Source organism: Danio aesculapii, chromosome 12, assembly GCF_903798145.1.
Source record: "Danio aesculapii chromosome 12, fDanAes4.1, whole genome shotgun sequence".
NCBI lineage: Eukaryota > Metazoa > Chordata > Actinopteri > Cypriniformes > Danionidae > Danio > Danio aesculapii.
In genome coordinates, this window is record NC_079446.1 from 40,012,985 (window position 1) to 40,033,601 (window position 20,617).

General features: G+C 35.0%; 1 protein-coding gene across 1 annotated transcript in view; it reads left to right on the forward strand.

Moving 5' to 3' along the window:
• The window catches only part of ttyh2 (tweety family member 2), a 59,076-nt gene that overhangs the window by 33,965 nt on the left and 4,494 nt on the right, over positions 1 to 20,617 (forward strand). Inside the window, exon 2 of the mRNA XM_056469018.1 lies at positions 3,112 to 3,287. Coding sequence (XP_056324993.1) covers positions 3,112 to 3,287 — 176 coding nt within the window. The remainder of the gene's footprint in view (positions 1 to 3,111; positions 3,288 to 20,617) is intronic.

Consider the following 20,617-nt stretch of genomic DNA (forward strand, 5'->3'; position numbering starts at 1 on the left):
TATTGAGCAATCTATTTTAGTTCCTCAAAATAGCAATGTACTAACAATGCACCTTAACACACTTTTTTTCCAGACCAGAACACCCATGAGTCCACAAAGTGGTGCAAATGGATTTTATATTTGAGCAACGTGGTGGAAAACATGAAAATTAGGGTTGCATTGGTCCGAAACTAGCAACATGTCGTGGAAACACGTCTTGCGCCTTATTGCGCCGGGTGTATGATAGTGTCCAAAATGTTCACATGCCTTATGCTATGAAATTTGATGAAAAATTACACCTAGTTTATCTTGTCTGTTGTGATTTTCTAACCAGGTTCTCCCACTTAGAGAATGAACGCAGCCTCTGGAATTGTAGTTGACTCATTAGTCTTGCAGTTAATAGATGAGGCTGAAGCAGATGGCTTTGGCTATCCCACCACCCACAGAATGAAAGAGAGTGTGTTGAATGTAACCAACAGAGACAATGCAAGAAACTGGGATGGTGATGCAGCAAATATAGACTCAGGACTGTTGCTATAGCTGTCCTACTTTCCCCTTCAGAGCCAAGAGCATGATGGTATATGACATTATGTGTGTGTATATATGCAAGTGTGGCTTTGGTGAATAATTGTGCTTCCTTGTCGGTTGTCATATTTATCTCCAGTCCTGTCTGGGTCAAGGTTTTCGGTCTAGTTAAGACTGAGAGATCGTATCCTGTTTTTAATAGTGTGTATGTAGAGCTAAGCATTGGTACCTAGTGCCCCCATTAAGGGCTGTGAGACTAAAATAGCTCCAGATCTATCAAGTGAAACTCTGTTAAGTTATATGGCAGAGTGTTGCAGCGGGAAATATCCACCGTGTTAGTGCATTGCCTGGGCTCGGAAAGCATCTAATGAGGTCATGACTTTGTATGGTCAGGAACTACAACTTCATTCTACATTAACACAAACTTGTCACACAACAAGGTCACAGGCACTACAGATGGGCACTTTAAAATGAAGTCAAATGTTACGGCTGCAATTTTCTTCTTTGGACTGAGAGTTTCACTTTCACTTGAAGTACAAAATGTTATACAAGGTTACTTGTACCATCATTTCTTATAATTAGTTGTTTCTGCATTTCTGCTGTACTGATATTGAGAAGAAAATGTGTACTGATGTTTCTGCTATGACAGAGTTTGAAACTTTGAAAGGATGTTTGATCAAAATCAAAAGCATCTGAACCAATTTCACCTGCATAATCAGACATATTTCACAAAAATAATTGAAGAAAACTTGTTGGGAAAGAATTAGCTTTTTTTAGTTGTTAGGGTTGTTTTGATCTGAATAACTCCTACTTTGAATTGGGAGCCCTTTTTTTTAAAAATTGAGCTAAATATTTTGTCATTTTTCTCCGTACAACATGCTGAATATTATTTTAAAACCAACTGCATTCAATACCCATTTTATTGGAAATAAGGGGGGAATTGGACAGGGACTAATTGTATCCATTTTTATTCAAAACCCATTTTATTTACAGTATTTGATGTATTTCACAGTGAAATGTGAAAAACAGTAAGGAGATGTTATTGGTTTATGATATGATACATTTAAATGATAAATTATGAACTTGAAAAATAAAAATAATTTAATCTTTTCAGTCAATAAGAAAAAAAAATCTACATTAAAAATAATAATAATAGTATTTATGACATTATTTATTGCATTTTATTTTCATTTATTTGTTTATTTATTTTAACTTTATTCATTTTATTTTATTCACCTAGCCCCTAATTTATGAGGGGTCACCCCAGCAGAATGAACTACTTTTTATTTTATTTGTTTGTACATTTTTAATAACCCTTTTTATTTGCAGTATTTGATGCATTTCAAATACATTATATTGAAACATCTGTTTATACTTTCCAAAACAACTAATTACACAGTGATGGGATCAGAGAAATATCAATCTCTAAGCATTTTTTTTTATTTTAAATAAAGAAAATAAACAGTAAACATACTTCGTAGAAGTTCTTTTGTTATAAATTTTAGCATTTTGAGAAAAAAATGGAGGATGTGGATCCTTCTGTTATGGAGGATATGACATCTCTCCGTTATGGATGTGACAGATGTAAAATTGCCACTTGTGACTTTGGTAAATCAAATATAATAGCTATAAAACATTGATAGATACATTTTTTTGTGTTTTTTAAGTACTCTAAAATACTTACGTAAACGAAAACCTAGATACAGTTTCGTTATTTTCGTGAAAACTTAATTTTTTCATGGCAAGGTTGACATTTACATGGAATTGCTATATATATATATATATATATATATATATATATATATATATATATATATATATATATATATATATATATATACAGTTGAAGTCAGAATTATTAGCCCCCCTTTAAATTTTCTTTTCTTTTTTAAATATTTCCCAAATGTTTAACAGAGCAAGGAAATTTTCACAGTATGTCTGTTTTTCTTCTGGAGAAAGTCTTGTTTGTTTTATTTCGGCTAGAATAAAAGCAGTTTTTGATTGTTTAAAAGTCATTTTAAGATCAATATTATTAGCCCCTTTAAGCTATATATTTTTTTGATTGTCTACAGAACAAACCATCGTTATACAATAACTTGCCTAATGACCCTAACCTGCGTAGTTAACAAAATTAACCTAGTTACGCCTGTAAATGTCATTTTAAGCTGTATAGAAGTGTCTTGAAAAATATCTAGTAAAATATTATGTACTGTCATCATGGCAAAGATAAAATAAATGAGTTATTAGAAATAAACTATAAAATAAACAGGGGGGCTAATAATTCTGACTTCAACTTTGTGTGTTATATATATTCATTTTTTTGCTTTATTTATTAATTTTTTATAAGCAAATTCAATATGCAACGTAAGTAAAATACTATTGGTCATTTGTTAAAATTAAATCAGATAACATTACAGTGCCTGTTTCTGAACATATTCTAAAATTCTGGTTCTCATAACTAGGCTGAGTTGAATGTTAAGGAAAATGTTTCATTATGGATGCCAAACATACTACATCAAACTATTTCATTTTAAGAGCCCAGAATTTTCCCCTCACATGTCTCTTTCAATAAAGAAACTCATATCTCATGTTTTTCCCCCCTTGCAGTCGCTCATCTTCCTGGGCTGTGTAGCAGCGGCTGGGCTCGGTGTGAACCTGCTGTGTTTGGCCATATACCTGAGCTGCCTGTGCTGCTGTCGGAAAGATGAGGAGGAAGAGGAAAGTAAGAAATCCAACTCTTGCTGTGTGACTTGGGCTGCTGTTGCTGCCGGCCTCATCTGCTGGTACGTACCACCCACCGTTCACATGCTGAGAGGATAAACCTGCTCAAGATGCAGACTGCATAGTTAAGCAGTCAAGCGCATGTGTGTGTGTCTGAAACATATGCGAGAAGGATGTGGTTACATTTTCATTGTGGGTGTCATTGGTGACTGGCATTGTTAAGCAAAATTGAACACTTTAGGATTTGATGCTTGGAAATTGTACTTTTTGTTTCATTGGAATGGGATGATGCTTTTGTCACATTAGCTATGTTAAAGGGCACCTATGATGAAAATCTTCTTTAGTAAGCAGTTTGGACCGAACTGTGTGTAGGTATAGTGTGTCCACAGTCATATTGATGCTATATAAAGACAATAAGTCTCTTTTTTTTAATTTCCTGAGTTCAAAATAGGATCCAAATCCCTCCCATTTTGAGGCCCACTGCAACATGGTGTAGGAGTGTGGTTTTCCCACCCACCGCATTGATTGACGGCCGTGTATTAACATGTCTCCATAGTAACGCGTATAATCATATCAGCAAGACAGGACATGCGCAAAGCAATTGGGATTACAAGATCTGTTGAGCTCTCTGTGATCATCAGGGCTTAATTTGTGCTGGAACACGCCGGATCTGGCACCTCTGAAATCTGATCCAGCACCTCATTTTACTGATCCCCCTCTTCAACCTCCCTCCTCCTTCATCCGCTGTTCACTTTCACTTTCTTCCGCAACTTCCCAACCCTCGTCTGTGACAACCCCTCTGCCATCCAACGCGCCACCATGACACCCCCCCCCCCCACCCCCCCCCCCCCCCCCCCAACCCCGCTCTTCTCTTTCGTCCGCGACAACAACACCCCATCTTGCACAAATTAAGCACTGGTGATCATCAATCATCATCAAATGTGATCAAGAATGAGTTTTACAAGTATAAAACATTTTTAAAACAGTGCATGTTTGTAATGAATTACAGCGATTCTATTGTCTTTATCACCACAGCCGCATGTCAGTACAGTTATAAAAGAAGACACTTCAATTTGTGTAACCTGGCACATTTGCCATGCAAAACAAGTGCAAAGTTAAACGTGCACTCTGTGTGTGTGTGTCCACTGTGTGTATGTCTGTGTGTATGTGCATGAACTTTGTAATGACATTGTGTGTGACTCATTGCAGAAAAACTTGAATTAACTCCACAATAAATACATCAAATAATCATTGGGAAAATTCTTACTGTAGTATTTCTCACAAACGTTATGTGAGATCTGCTTCATGTCTGTCACTGTGCTGTTTATCTGACGCAGCCGAGGCGGAGATTGAGGCACAGTCTGACAGGCATGTGGGCGGGGAGAACTAGCATTAAAGGCACAGGCAACAAAAACAGGTGCATTGTGTTTAGAGCAGAAAATTCCAATATTCTGAAAGGTCTAATAAATAATCTGATGGGTGTTTTGAGCTGAAACTTTACAGACACATTCTGGAGACACAATGACTGATTTTAAATCTTGGAAAAAGGATTCGTAAGCTGAGACCAGCAATTATGATGAAGGTATTTACATTTCCGATGCACTCAGATATATTTTACCTAATCATAATGCACTTTGTCAGCTGACGAATCAAAACCAAAGTGTTTTTAGAAGGAGGGCTTTATAGACAAAACAGAACTCTAAGAGAGCATTTCAGACAAACTGGCCCTTCAGTTAATGTGAACAATAAAGTGATTTTTGAAGGTTAACCTATTTTAGTATGCCCTGTAATCAAAATTATAGGATGTAATAATGGAATCGAATCATATGACCTCTTTAAGATTTAATTAAGAAGGTCTTTGTTGTCATCTGTAGTACAGTTTTCAGAGGTATATTGAGCAATGGGAAAACTACCAAAATCCCCTTTGGCAAATTAGCTCTAAACTTGGGAATGTCATATTTTTCTCATTATGTCCCCACCTTATTTTGCTTCTTGGTGTCCCTGCTGTGCATTGCAATCTGCCATTTTTCTGCTTCTTATTGTCTCACTGTGAGTTGCTTCAGCCACTGATGAAGTCTTGTCTTATTAAAGCCAAGTGTCTGGATGAACTAATCAGCCAGAGAGAGAAAAAACTGATAAACGTTTTCTTGTAAGGAAGTAGACATCTGAGAGCAACTGATAAGACAGATTAGAATCATGTGTAATGTGAAAATGGGCCTCATTTCTGTGTTAAATGGGTTATATTGTGAGGAATCAAATTGTCCTTAATCATTTGAGGAAGGAGTTTATTCTGCTTTGAAAATATTGACGACTCAAACTCTAGTTGTAATATTTTTTTTTTCTCTAAAAAAGAATAGCTGTATTAGTACACACTAAATTTGTTTAAATTAACTGTATGATATATTTATTGCAAATATTTATATTTTTAAATTACAATCACTGTCTCCACCAAAAAAACATTATAGAACAACTATTTTAACTTGTTATTTTCCTTGATTTCTAAGTAAGCCTGTAGTAAAGTATTTTCTGCAAAATCATGTGACTGTTATGATCACCAGTGATCTAATCCTTGCAGATTGCTGGAGAACTACACATCTGTCACTGAACTGGACTACAAATACCGTCATGCATCTCACACACAAGTTTCTGATTCCCCCTGATCTGACACACAGCATGGACTGATTACCCAGACTTTAAATTCACCTTTCTCACACACACATTGCTGAGTCTTGTTTACCTGTAACTTTACGAAGCATTTACTAGTCCAGTCTTGCCGTGATTCCAGACCCTTGTTTTGTTCTTTGTTTATCCTGTTTGCCGCCTGCACTGACCTCTGCCTGTGACCACAACTACGCATTTGGAGTACCCTTATGTTACCATTTGTTCCTGTTGACCATTGCCTCCCTGACTAAATAAACTGTGTTTGGACCCTCAACTCTATTGTACCCCAACTCCAATGTTACAGTGACTTTAAAGACTGGATTAATGACACTGTAATTTTAGTAAACAAACAAAAAAAAATCTATATAAACAATATATAAATAAAATATAGAAAATATAAATAAAAAAGAATGTCATTGCACCAAATAAAAGCAGAGGATTCTTTCAAAACTCATTACACATATTTAATGACTAAAAGGGTTTAATGGTACTGTAGGAGGAGGGTGTACAGTAGTAATTAAATTAAAACCAAAAATAACTACGGAATTAAGGGGCAAAAAAATAAACGGATCCAGAAAATGTGTATGAAGAACAGTTGACGGCAAAAATTGTTAGCTATCCTATAAAATTGTAATTCTTTTTAAAGTGTCTCCATAATGGTGCAAGTTTAATTGAGGTATTCTTTAAACGCATTTTTAAGCATAACATGTTTAATAACTAGTTTCTAATAACTCAATTCATTTGTCACATCGTACAACATGATACAGCACATCATATTACTGTATATGAACACTTTCATATCAACTTAACATAAAAAGTTAGATGAATTATAATTAATATGTTGCCAGTTGAAAAAAAATGTAATTATTAAAAAGGCTGTAAAAAAAAAAATATATATAATTAAAAAAAAAAAAAAATATATATATATATATATATATATATATATATATATATATATATATATAAATATATATATATATATTTACACACACACACACACACACACACACACACACACACACACACACACACACACACACACACACACACACACACACAGTATAATATGTATTCTTCCAGAAGAAGAAGAAAAATTACAGGAAATACTGTGAAAATTTTTTTGCTCTTTTAGACACTACTGGGGAAATATTAATTAAAATTTCACAGTAATTGTATGCTGTATGCTCTAAAATATGGGCAAACCCAGCCACTAGATAAAATGTTTAACCCAACACTTACCTACATTTTAACTTAAACAACCCAGCAGTTTTTTCAACACAGGCTCATTGTGAAAACGTACCCCCTTGATACATTTCTGGAGTGTGCGAATTATGTAGCCAGAACTACGTATAGCTGCATTTCGTCTTTAAAACAAACGCTATGGGGTAGTATGATGCCGGCGACGGCTTCTGTTTCTTTTCGCGCTAGCACTGACCATTTACCTTCGTGCGGACGGCTTTTCCGCGTTTACGAGTTTGCCCAGTAGCTCACCGCGTATGTTGGCAGACTTCAGATGCAGAGAGGAGTTGAGCGCGACAACAGGGTTCAAGTCTGGCGAAGAACGGTTCCAGAAAGCAGGTAAAACAAAAGGCCAATATAAACAACAAAGTGAGAAAGTGGTACGATCTGAAAACGTTGTAAAAATCTGGCTTTTTTTGGATTGCTTTTCAAAACACTGTCGGTTGGGTTTAGGGAAGGCGGTGGTTGGGTCAATAGATGTTTTTAAAAACACTAGTGGTTGGGTTTATGAAGGGGGGGTTAATCAGTTAATCAGTCAGTCGACAGCACCCTCTGGTGGATTTATGTGAAAACAGCAGGCGCAAATGTCACTCGCGAAAGAAACTTGAGATCTGAAAATGTGTACACAGCGGCCTCTGGTAGATTTGCGACAACAAAACCTGAAAAAGCATCTTCCTTCTGGGATGTATTTTGTGCTGTCCAGAAATGTATACAGAGGTAGGTAATAATAGTTTTAGTGTATTCCTGTCCCTTTTATAGTATATCAGTGGTATCTAATAACCTTAACTTGCAAATTTGATTATAATGCAATAATGTGCATCTTTAGTAAAGCTGCTTTGAAACAATAATTTTTGTGAAAAGTGCTATACAACTAAACTTGAATTGAATTGAACTGAAAAGTAATAAGAAAAGCAGAAGCCCAAAATAACTATATTTGCTGTATTAAGATATAATAGAATTATAGCTTCTGTCTCTTTCTCAGTCGTTCTCTGAGGTTTCGTATACTCAGCTGTCAGGTTTATTCTCTTGCTCTATAAAGTTGACGGTTCACTGGGTCACTTCGGGTAACATTGCTCAGCTCAGATGCAGAGATCAGTCCACATTCCTGTCTAAACAGCACACACCACTGACCGTCCATTCAAACACTCCAGTTTTGTTTCAGGCCTCATTGTCCCGTCAGGTCTGAGCTGGAGGAGGGGTTGTGGGAACACTCACAGTCTGACTAGCATTAAAGACTTTAACAAGGGGATGAATAGTTTCGGACATACCAAGACGGCCCTGTGACCCCTGCTCAGACTCAGTGCAGTTTTCTATCTCCATCAGCCATTAACAACAAGCAGCATTCACTTCCAAAATGCTGCAGTTCGAAGTGACCATGGCCGTCAAGCTCCAAAATAGACCCAAAAACTGGATAAAAGAACTAAGAAAATAGTTCCTTTGGCCTTTGTATATTCAGAGTCTTTTGAAGCTATAAACTTGTATTGTTTAAGTCATCATAAAGTGAAAAGTAGGCTGACAATCGTCTCTGTAACTCTTAAATTGCATTCTCCTTTCTGTGTTTTTGAAAAAGAGATGTGTGAAACATAAAATTGTAGCTGTGACAAAAAGGAAAATTATGAAGGGATAGCGTCTTTAGACTTATTTTTAAAAGTGCTTCATGCAAAGTGTGAATTCAAAATGATAAATGTTAAGTAATTCTTATAAAATAATGATCAGTTTATTGTTTCAATTAGTCTTAAATGTAATATTTAAATTATACAATTGCCTTTTTGTGGCATTTAAGCCAGATTATTCAGATATTGTCTGCTTTAAGAATTACACGGTCAAAGGAAAAAAAACACGCATTAATTAATTACTATCACTTTTGATTATTGATTTTTATGCTAACTATATATTCAGTAGTCAGCATATGAAGTGGATCAAAACCCTTCATCAACTTTAAATTGACAATTATGAAATACTTTTTTTAAGCCACTTCTAATGTTCACTACCATGCGTGTGCATGGATGGATGGATGGATGGATGGATAGATGTATTGATGGATGGATGGATGGATGGATGGATGGATGGATGGATGGATGGATAGATAGATAGATAGATAGATAGATAGATAGATAGATAGATAGATAGATAGATAGATAGATAGATAGATAGATAGATAGATGGATAGATGGATAGATAGATGGATGGATGGAGAAAGAGACAGACAAACAAATGGATGGATGGATGGATGGAGAAAGAGACAGACAAACAAACAGACGGATGGATGGATAGAGAAAGAGATAGATAGATATATAGATAGATGGATGGATGGATGGATGGATGGATGGATAGATAGATGGAGAAAGAGACAGACAAACAAACAGATAGACGGACGGATGGATAGAGAAAGAAATAGATAGATAGATGAATGGATGGATGGATGGATGGAGAAAGAGACGGACGGACGGACAGACAGATAGATATCCTGCTTAGCTGTGACATTCAGACTAGATTCCAACTGTATTTAACCCAACAGTGGGTTCTGTTTCACCACAGAGGCTTTCAGAAAACCGAAAACAGTAATGCTAACTTAATAATATCAACACAAATGAGTGTCATGGGATTAAGAGAGAGGATGGTGCCCTCATAAACATACACACAGGCTCATACACAACACAGAGTAATTCAATTGAGCACTTTAGGGCTCAGCATTTCTCCAGCAGCGCTGAGATGATGTAACAGCTGGAATAAAGAGACTGCAGAGCCGAGTTAGATTAGATAACTCCCCTTCTGCCATTAGCATGTCAAAATAACAGCTACTTCCTGTAAGAAAGATGGCAAGAGTGAAGACCCCGAGGCTGTCGGAGAAATATCTGTTGTGCTGACCGTTTCATGATAAATGACACTAAAACTGACTGTAGTTATTTGATTAAATTGCAGTTTTTTTATTCGTCATCATTAACTCGTTCTCAAGTTTTATTATTGATACAAAAATAGACTTTCGGCACAATGAGTGTCAAACTTTGGGGAAAAAAATTATTAATTTCTACAAATATAGTAATATCTTTCTACAGTCAAAAAAGTACTTTTGCTGCTGGTTATGGCTACTTATTTAAAATGAGTTGAAACAACACAATTCTTTAAGATCTATCTATCTATCTATCTATCTATCTATCTATCTATCTATCTATCTATCTATCTATCTATCTATCTATCTATCTATCTATCTATCTATCTATCTATCTATCTATCTATCTATCTATCTATCTATCTATCTATCTATCTATCTATCTATCTATCATCGTCTGTCTTTCTGTCTGTCTGTCTATACTTTTTCCAGATGAATGAACAGATGGATGAACTGACTGACTGAATGACTGACAAAATGACAGAAAGAACAATAACAAAATAGCGTGATGGATAGAACAAAAGGCAGAACGACAGGATGATAATAGATGACTTAACATTAGAACAACAGAAAGAATGATAGACATGACTGACAGAAAAAGAAGAACAGATAGATGGAACGACAGACATAGAACAAGATAATAGTGGACAGGTGGAACAACAGAACAGTAATAGAATGACAGAACATTAGACAGATAGAGTAATGAGTAAAAATAACACTGATAAAATGACAGCAAGACAATAGAATGACAGACAGACAGATACATAAATGCAGAATAATTGATAGAATGACTTACAGTAAAGAACAATAACTAGACAGACAGACAGAGAGATATATAGAATGATAGAAAGACAGATAGACAGACAGATAGATATCTGCTATTAGCATGTCAAAATAACAGCTACTTCCTGTAAGAAAGATGGCAAGAGTGAAGACCTCGAGGCTGTCTGAGAAAGATCTGTTGTGCTGACCATTTCATGATAAATGAAACTAAAACTCTATTCTGTATATTAAAGTTACTAAACTAAAGTTATTTTATTAAAATAACAGTTTTAATAAAATATCAGTTGGTCGATTGTATATTTCATACATCCATTCATCCATCTTTTTAAGTGATTAACTGTAAATCAAACTACAATAGATACAAGTAAAAACATTATAAATAAAAAAAAAAAACACCCTAACGTTTTGATGATAGTTCATGTATTATCTGTTTATGTTTTTACATCAAAACAAATTTTAAGATTTTATTTTGCCAGCAAAGTGATTGTACATCACAGATATCCAATATATGAATGCAGATCTAACACATCTATGTAAATTTGAGCTAAGGGATGTCATGGATTAACATTGTCGCCTTTCTGACGATGGTTGTGTCTAAAAACTGTATCGGGTGGGACTTTTCTGTCTAATGTGATGGCAACTTTAAACACTTACAGTGTAACCTTACCTTCTATTATTGATGTGGTCTTGCTAAAATTGGTAGCATGTCTCAGCAAGGCTGACAGTGTCTACATTAAATGTTAATGAGGGTTGTAGCAGAAGTGTTTCTGCAGTGGCCAGAAGTAGAGTTACTTGGTTGACTGGATGCAGAGTTGAAGAAGATAGATATGCACATTTACCATAAAACCTTTCATTCACAATGTCTTTTTTATGGATTCAAATCAATGTTATATCTCTATGAGAGTCTTAGGTCATGAGGTGTGACTTGATGATACTCTTTAGGGGTCCTATATCTATCTCAGTTGAGGTGATGGGAATATGATTATTTATTTGTTAATTCATTTGGATTTAACTTTTGACCAAAGTACCGGTTTTAAATATCATCATAAATAGTCTTGATGGTTTGCGAGTCAAACGGGTAAAAGATACAGAGTTGTTTACCCAAAAATGAAAAAAAAAAAGTTGCTGTTTTTTTTTTTTTTAACTCACCCTTAGGCCATCCAAGATGTAGGCGACTTTGCTACAGTATAATTGTAACAGTGGGACTCTGACAACATAGTTGAGGATTCACACACAGTTTATTAAACACAGAATGGTCAGTCAGGCAATGGTTAAATGCATACAAACAGTATTATAAGGGTAATCCAGAAGCATAGTAAACAAAGCAGGCGAATGGTCAGGCGGCGAAACAACGGAAACAAAGGCAAAGGGTTAAAACATGGCTAGACATGGCAAGAAAATACTTTGCGGTGTTACAATAACAAGCCTCAGCAGTGTATGTAAAAATGAGAGGTGCCTTTATAGTCCAGGTAATCATTGTTCATGAGATTCAGATGTGTATGTGAGTGAGTGTCTGGATTATTGTCAGCTGTAGCAGGTGTTGCTTGGCTCAAGGCATTATGGTAGTTGTAGTTCATGTTGTGACAGATGTTTAGTCCTCCAGTGATCTGCATAGGCTTGGTCGCTGGTGATCGTGACAATAATATTAAAGAAAGATTTTAGCTCATATAATGCAAGTCAATGTTTGTCCTTTCAACACAGAGAATTTCTAATAATTGGTTTTATTATACTCTGTGAAAAATATACATAATGAGCAGATTTAAGTATTTTGGGATTTGTGTTTTCATTTTTTTTCCATGTTTATTTGTTTTTTTGAATTGCATTATGGGACCTTGGTCTTTCTTCCAACAACTTTTAACCTTGAAAAGTTTGACAAATAGATTTTTATGAACATTTTTCATAGTTTAACGTGATATATTGTCTGCCTATTATGCTAAAAAAAACTGTAAATAAATAGAAAACACTTGTGAATCACAAAAAAATGGAAACTATTAATTAACAGATATTTATTACAGTGTAGTACAAATACAGTAACCATTTTTGTGATGCGTTGATTACCATTTTATAACCACAGTTGTAATACAAATGCTTTTTAAATATGGGTTTGGGTTTATATCTAAATTTATATACAACTATGGTTCATTTATGGTTAGCATGGTTTAACTACAACAACAATAATTGATTATTTTTATTTGTAGTAAAACCATGGTTCATTTCTAGCTTAATAAATGGAAAAAGCTGCTGTAAAGCCTACAATACTAGAATTTTGTGCAGGTGAAATTGCCTGGTTGCAGATGCTGCATTCTGGGATGCCACTCTAGATGTAGAGTGTCATATCGACTGCACAATGGGAAATTCTTTCTCTTATTTTCACCATTATGTTGCTGAATGACACAAGTTATGCAATGGGTTCTTTGGTGTTTAGATGATCTGGTAGTCTACCGTTTTTGTTGCCATGGTTGCCCTGCATTCACTACATGGTTGTACTGCTCTTTTTCAGGAGCCCCTTAGATCACAGCATGAAGAAGCAGATGATTTAAGAAATAAAGTGATATCAATTCATCCATAAACAATTAGATAATATTATCATTTAACCAAAGAAAGAATTCAGTAACACTTATTTTAATGGTTCATTTGAGTATTGGTAGACTCTCTGCTTAATACCTGTTGATACTGCTCCTTCAACAGATATTTAACTGACTATGAGAAACTGTACATGTCAACTTACACTAACACCAACCCTAACCCTTTTCTAAGTCTACTTATAATCGAATGAGAATGAGTTGCAATGTAACTTAAATTCAACAAACAGACCATCAAAATAAAGTGTCACCAAGAATTCTCATTCTGAACTGCATGAAATGAGTCAGTAATTTTCATTTTCTCTTCCTGCACAAATTTATGTAGGATTATCATTTGCACGCTAGACTGTGGTGTTCATTGGTTGCTGCCAAATAACATTATCGTTGACCCTCAAACACTGTAGTTGTAGTTGAGGCCTGGAAGAGTTTCTTGTATGTTGGTGACATATGGAATTGACACTGTTTTTGATGTGGTTTGAAGGGTAATCCTCTTTTCATGCACTATCAGAGGATGAAGACTCAAGCAGATAAGATAAAACTAATGCCATCTTTGGTATCACTTAGCTGAGGAAAAACAGAAATTCAGATATCGTGGTGGACATGAAATGCAAATTGAATTGCAAAATATGGAAAAGCTTTAAATTTAATTTAATTTAATTTAATTTAATTTAATTTAATTTAATTTAATTTTAAAAAAGTATCTAAAATAAAAACATTAAATAAAAATGAAATAAATAAAATATAAAATGTCTTTTTATTCAGTTAAAGGGATAGTTCACCCAAAATTAAAAATTGCAAAATATTTAAAAAATAGTAGCTTAAATGAAATTAAATAAAAAATAAAAACATAAAATAAAAATGAAATAAATAAAATATAAAATAAAATATAAAATGAAATTTTACTCAGTTAAAAATATGAAAAGATTAACCTTAAGAAGCTTAAATGAAATTAAATAAAAAATATAAAATAAAATATAAATATAAAATAAAAAAATAGTTAAAAAAAAAATGAAATAAATAAAATGAAATATATATATATATATATATATATATATATATATATATATATATATATATATATATATATATATATATATATAATTTTTTTTTTGTTTGTTTTTTTTTTTCTTCATATGAATGCCAGTATTATACTCCATTTGATCTGATTTAAAAATGACAACCAATTACTGTCAAGTGAAGTCATTTTTTATTACTAAAGATGAAACAGGAAGTTGTGGCATGCAGTTTGAGGGTCAGTGACCAATATGTTGTTCATCAGTCATTTTCTAATGAATCATGCAGGACCAAGATGGCTTGACAGATGGTTGCAGCTTCAGCAAACAATCCTGCCCACCCTCTTACAAAGCAATGTGCAGCTCTTGTTATATTGAAGCTGTGCGGTGGCATGAACAAAGAACCCAATGCCTCAATAAACCAGCACAAATCTGTCCTAACCAAACGCTGCCCCCCACAGGGGAGGAGACGTATAAGGATCGACTCAAATTATATTCAGTAAAAGATGCCTCATTTCACACACACACACGCACACGCACACGCACACGCACACACATACACACACACACACACACACACACACTCAAATGAAAGTGAATGCAACTTTTATTTATTTATTTTGTCTGTAAGTGGCTGATGTAAGGTACAGCTTTATTGTACTTTTAAACCCGTACTTGAACTAGCATAGCTTTGCTCTCTTTCTTTGCGCTCTCCATGCAGTTGATAAAAGCACTAGCGCTATTTTTGTCATTATTTGTGTGCCTGCTTTCAGGCCTGGTTTTTGAGGCCAGAGTAGAGCTTTTTTTGTGCTGTTTGTGACCATTTAAAGGCAGAACGTCTTAAGGCACTGCTGGTCTCTTACAGCATTAGTGTTTTGGTTCTATTTTAAGGACTCTTAACTTATTATCCCAACTGGTACCCTTTCTTTAACTTTCTTTAATATTCTTGCATTTATTGGGTGGATATTGCAGCTTCTAATACTCTTTTGAAGCAGTGTGTGTACATGCGTGCGTGTGTGTGTGTGTGTGTGTGTGTGTGTGTGTGTGTGTGTGTGTGTGTGTGGGTTGGGGGGTGTAGGACCAGTGGGGTTACATTGGTGCCGTGACCTGGATGGGAGTGAGGTTTAGGAGGGTGAATGTAGCGGAGGCAGCTAGTGAAGGGGGCTGTGCTGGTAAACCTCACTCTTCTGACCTCTAAAGCTGCTCTAACGACAGAGGCTAGGGGCCATGGTTTTTAGCCTCCTTGGTAAAGCAACTGACTCCCATGCGGAAAGTCGCCGTTTCGATCCCAACTCACAGCGGGTTGGGTGGTGTAGGACCAGCGGGGTTATGTGTGTGGGTGTTACTGACATACAATACTACTAAAACAGAGTGGAAGAACTATGACGTCAATTTGTATGCAAAAACTCAAAAGCGAGTTAGCATTTTAGCAGTTCCGGCTCCCTCGTTCCAAAGTCAATGGGTTTTTTGAATGGGATTTCGGTTAAATTGCTTAAATAAGGTTTGTGGCTATCACAAACTCAAGATATTTTCACATTTTATTCTACGACATAAAACTCCACTCCACTCAAATCAGTTATGCTCTTTAAAAAGACATTTGCTATCAAGTTGCTAAATGGGACTGCAGGCGGTGTCGGAGACATTATACGTCATCAAGCTGAACTGGTCTGGAACGCAGCCCGCTTGCGTTGGGCATTTGGATTTGTCTGATTTTAGTATTTTCATAAATATAGTTTTATAGTTTGTAGTATTTTCTAATTGGTCATTCATATTGTGTGTAGATAATGACTTCACTTGTAGAGGCCGTCAAGACAGATTAATATGTTGATCATTTATTTTAATAAACGATTTTATGAAGATACTGCTCACCATTGCAGCCTGTTTCTTTCCTGCTCTCAGTAATGCTAATGTGTGCATAAATTTGTAAAACTACATGAATATTAACTGTCATTTTAACATGATCAATTGATTTTTTTCGTAGTGTTTTCTTTATCTGAACATTTAATTAGGGGTGTCCGGCTCCAGGTTGTTGACTCTGATTCTCGTCTCCTAATTTTGGAGTCGGTGGAATCGACTCCATTTACATTCACTTAAAATAGAGCAAGGATTAAACATGCTCCATCAATTGCAGCTTTACATTGTGCAGTTCTCCTCTGGTCAGACAAAACCAGCAGTAAATCATCTGCAGTCAAAAAAAAAGTTATCAACCCACACTTTTTTACAGCATATTGTCTAGTTTAGATAATTTAGAAAATTACATTGCAATCTTGAAAGTTAAAACATAAATTTATTATCGAAATGTTTATTGGAAAAATGTGTAGCAGATGTTTAAAAAATAAATATTATATATATATATATATATATATATATATATATATATATATATATATATATATATATATATATATATATATATATATATATATATATATATATAGGTGAAACCACAAGTTTACATACAGTACACTGTATAAAAAGGCACATAACCATTTTAAAAAAAGTCAGATGTTAATGTGACTAAACATTTTCTCTTTTAGGTAAATTAGGATTATCAGATTAGTTTCTGTTATGCTTAATAGCAGAATAATGAGAGAGAGATATTTTGAGAAATTGTTAGACCTTTTCTTGAAAGTCAAGTTTACATACAATAAGATTATTATGCCTCTGAAAAAGCTCAGATGATGGTGTCAAGGTTTCGGAAGTTTCTGATTGGCTAATTGACAACATTTGAGTTAATTGGAGGCATACCTGGAGAATAGTATTTAAGGAAAACCTCAAACACACTGCTTCCTTGTGTGACAACATGGGAAAATCAACAAGCCAGAATCAACAAAAAGCCATATTTCAATTTGCAAAATTACACTGGGAAAAAGACAAATTTTTGGAGACATGTCCTGTGCTCTGATGGAACTAAGATTGAACTGTTTGTCCATAATGATCAGGCATTTTTATAAATTAGAAATGAGGAAACTGGTATCTTTCTGTTTCTCTCTCTCCTTCCCCTCCTGAACGCAGCTCAATTTTATTTTTTCCCATGCACTTTTTGAGTTAGAGATGGATCAGGAGAATAATGCGGTTTGGCTAGAGGCTTCCAGCTAATGAGAATTCACTCTTCCAATCATTTTAATAAAGTCCCCAGTTGCAGACCGCAGTCATTCTCCTGTGTGTTTGTTGTGGTGCGGCACGTGGCCTCAGGGCGCTGTGCATTCTTTATGTGTTTGTGTTTGTTATGGTGTGTCTTTATGGCTCTCCGTTCACTCCAAAGGCAAGAAACTTTTGGGGATTCATTACACTTTCCCAGGAGTCCCATACTGCCAATCTGATCTGAAATCAGTCTCTATTTTTTTTTGTTTTTTTTAGCTGACACAGGAATGAGAATGGATTTTGTCTTTCATTACTGTGCTCGTTATGGCACCCAATGTCAAATTCAACTTTAAGGGTGTGTTCACACTTGACAGGTTTGGTACAATTAAAAAAAAACTCTGGAGCGATTGCTCTATTTGTTTGGGTTATTTGAATAACTGTGAAGGCTGTCAGTAAAACCTTTGTAGAATGAGATCATGGAAATGATGGGTCTCGGTCCGCTTCTACTTCTGACCATCTAAACCATAGGTGTAAAACTCAGTTTCTGGAGGGCCACAGCTCTGCACAGTTTAGTTCCACCCATAATTAAACACACCTGATCAATCTAATTGAGACCTTCAGGCTTGTTTGAAACATACTATATACAGGTTGGTGTGTTGGAGGAGGGTAGGAACTAAACTGTGTAGGGCTTGAGCCCTCCAGGAACTGAGTTTGACACCCCTGATCTAAACAAACCAAAAACAGCACTTGATGTCACAATATATAGGACAGAATCCTCAAGCATACCTGCTTTTCTCCTTAAAATCATGATGTTGCTGATTACAGTTTAATACGGCATCAGATAATAAGGCATCAGAATTGCATTGTCTAGTACAGTAGCAGATGTTTGTCTGTTTGTGAAAGGAATTTCTTACTATCTTTGATTACACAATTTATAAGCACTTTACTCATAAAAATCATATCTATTCGCACACAACAAACTAGTTTAGCCCAGCACAATGTATGTATGTGTACAAATGTGTCGCGTAAAGTCTGTATACAAAGGTTTTAAGGCATACATTTTCCTGCACTGCATTGTTAATATAAGCTGCTCTATAATGCTTAATGCTAACCGAGCCTCTTTTATGTTGGGTGTGTTGGCACTTGCGGTTCAAGTTCTCTTTGGACATTTGGTCAGGTATCAAAAGGAAAATGATGCATTTAGTCATCTTAACTCATTAAGAGTCATTTCTACAGCAAACCTAAAGATACAAAACAAACAAACACACAAAAGTGGCTTTTATTATGTATATCATGTTTAGAGGGAACTAACCAAATACAGTTAAAAACAAAATTATTAGCCCTCCTATGTGATGTGAGAACATATTGTTAAACATAATAGTTTTATTAGCTAATAACTAATTTCTTTTGTCTTTGCCATGATGACAGTACAAAATACCACTGTCTAAAAATGTACTAAAAATGTATTCAAAATTTCAGAAGGAATAAAAGGTCCTTTTTTCATGCAAATTTATATACGCTAGAACATTAGAACCAGCTGTAGATCTAATTCTCATATGTATGCACATTGTAAATTAGACAAAAATACAAAACGAATCTACAAAGTTATTAGTGAATGAGACCATTGTTTTATATACAGTTATATACAGGGAAAATTATCAGCCCTCCTTTGAAACCGTTTATTAAATGTTAATGTTTAACAAAGCAGTGGCGCAGTGGGTAGCAGAATCGCCTCTCAGTGAGAAGGTCCCTAGTTCGAGCCTTGGCTGGGTCAGTTGGCATTTCTGTGTGTACACTGAAAAAATTATTCAAAGATGATTCCTTGAATTTACTCAATTTTTTTACGTTAAGTGGTTGAAAACAATTTATTTGGGCTGAATTTAAACAAACAAATTAAGTTGAACATTGCTTAATTTAATTTGTTTGTTTAAATTCAACACAAATCAATTGTTTGCAACAGTTTTGCATGCAAAACTTTTTTCAGTGTACAGTAGTTTGCATGTTCTCCTCGTATTCGCGTGGGTTTCCTCCGGGTGATCCGGTTTCCCCCACAAGTCCAAAGACATGCGCTATAGGTAAATTAGGGAAGCTAAATTGGCTGTAGTGTATGTGTGTGATTGAGTGTGTATGGGTGTTTCCCAGTGATGGGTTGCAGCTGGAAGGGCATCCACTGCGTAAAACGTGCTGGATAAATTGGCGGTTCATTCCGCTGTGGCGACCCCAGATAATAAAGGGACTAAGCTGAAAATAAAATGAATGAATTAATGTTTAACAAAGCAAGGACATTTTCATAGTATTTACATACAATATTGTTTCTTCCAGAGAGAGTTTTACTGCTTTTATTTCAGACACGCTAAAAAATAAATACAATTTTTTTTAGATATAATTTTTTAGGGTGAATATTATTAGGATTTTTTTGGACACAAACCACTGTTGTCCAATGACCTGCCTAATTAATTCATCTAGTTAAACCTTTAAATTGCACTAAGCTGAATAAAATATTGTGTTGACATCATGACAAAAGAAATTAGTTATTAGCTATTAAAATAATTATGTTTAGCAATTTAAAAAATCTTCAAGGCTAATAATTTAGCCTTCAAATGTATTTGGTTAGTTCCATCTAAAAATATACATGATAAAAGCCACTTTTTGTTTGTTTGTTTGTTTTGTGTCTTAGGTTTGTTTTAGAAATTACGCTTAATGAGCATAATTAAATAGCATAATTTTCCTCTTAAGTTCAATTCAATTCCTCTTTATTTCTATAGCACTTTTCCAATATGGATTGTATCAAAGCAGCTTAGCATAGAAGTTCTAGTAAATTGAAACTGTGTCAGTCCAGTTTTCACAAATGAAGTTCAGTTTAGTTCAGTGTGGTTTATTTTCACTGCTGAAAGTCCAAACACTGAAGAGCAAATCCATCCATGTGCAGCTCCACAAGTCCCAAACCAAGCAAGCAAGTGACAGGGAACAAACTTCACCAATTGACAAAAGTGAAGGAAAAAAACCTTAAGAGAAACCAGGCTCTTTATACCTGACCAAATGTCCAAAGAGAATTGAACAGCAAGTGCCAACACACCCTAACATAAAAGAGGCTCGGTTAGCATTAAGCTTTTAAGGCCAGTTTATATGAACAATGCAGT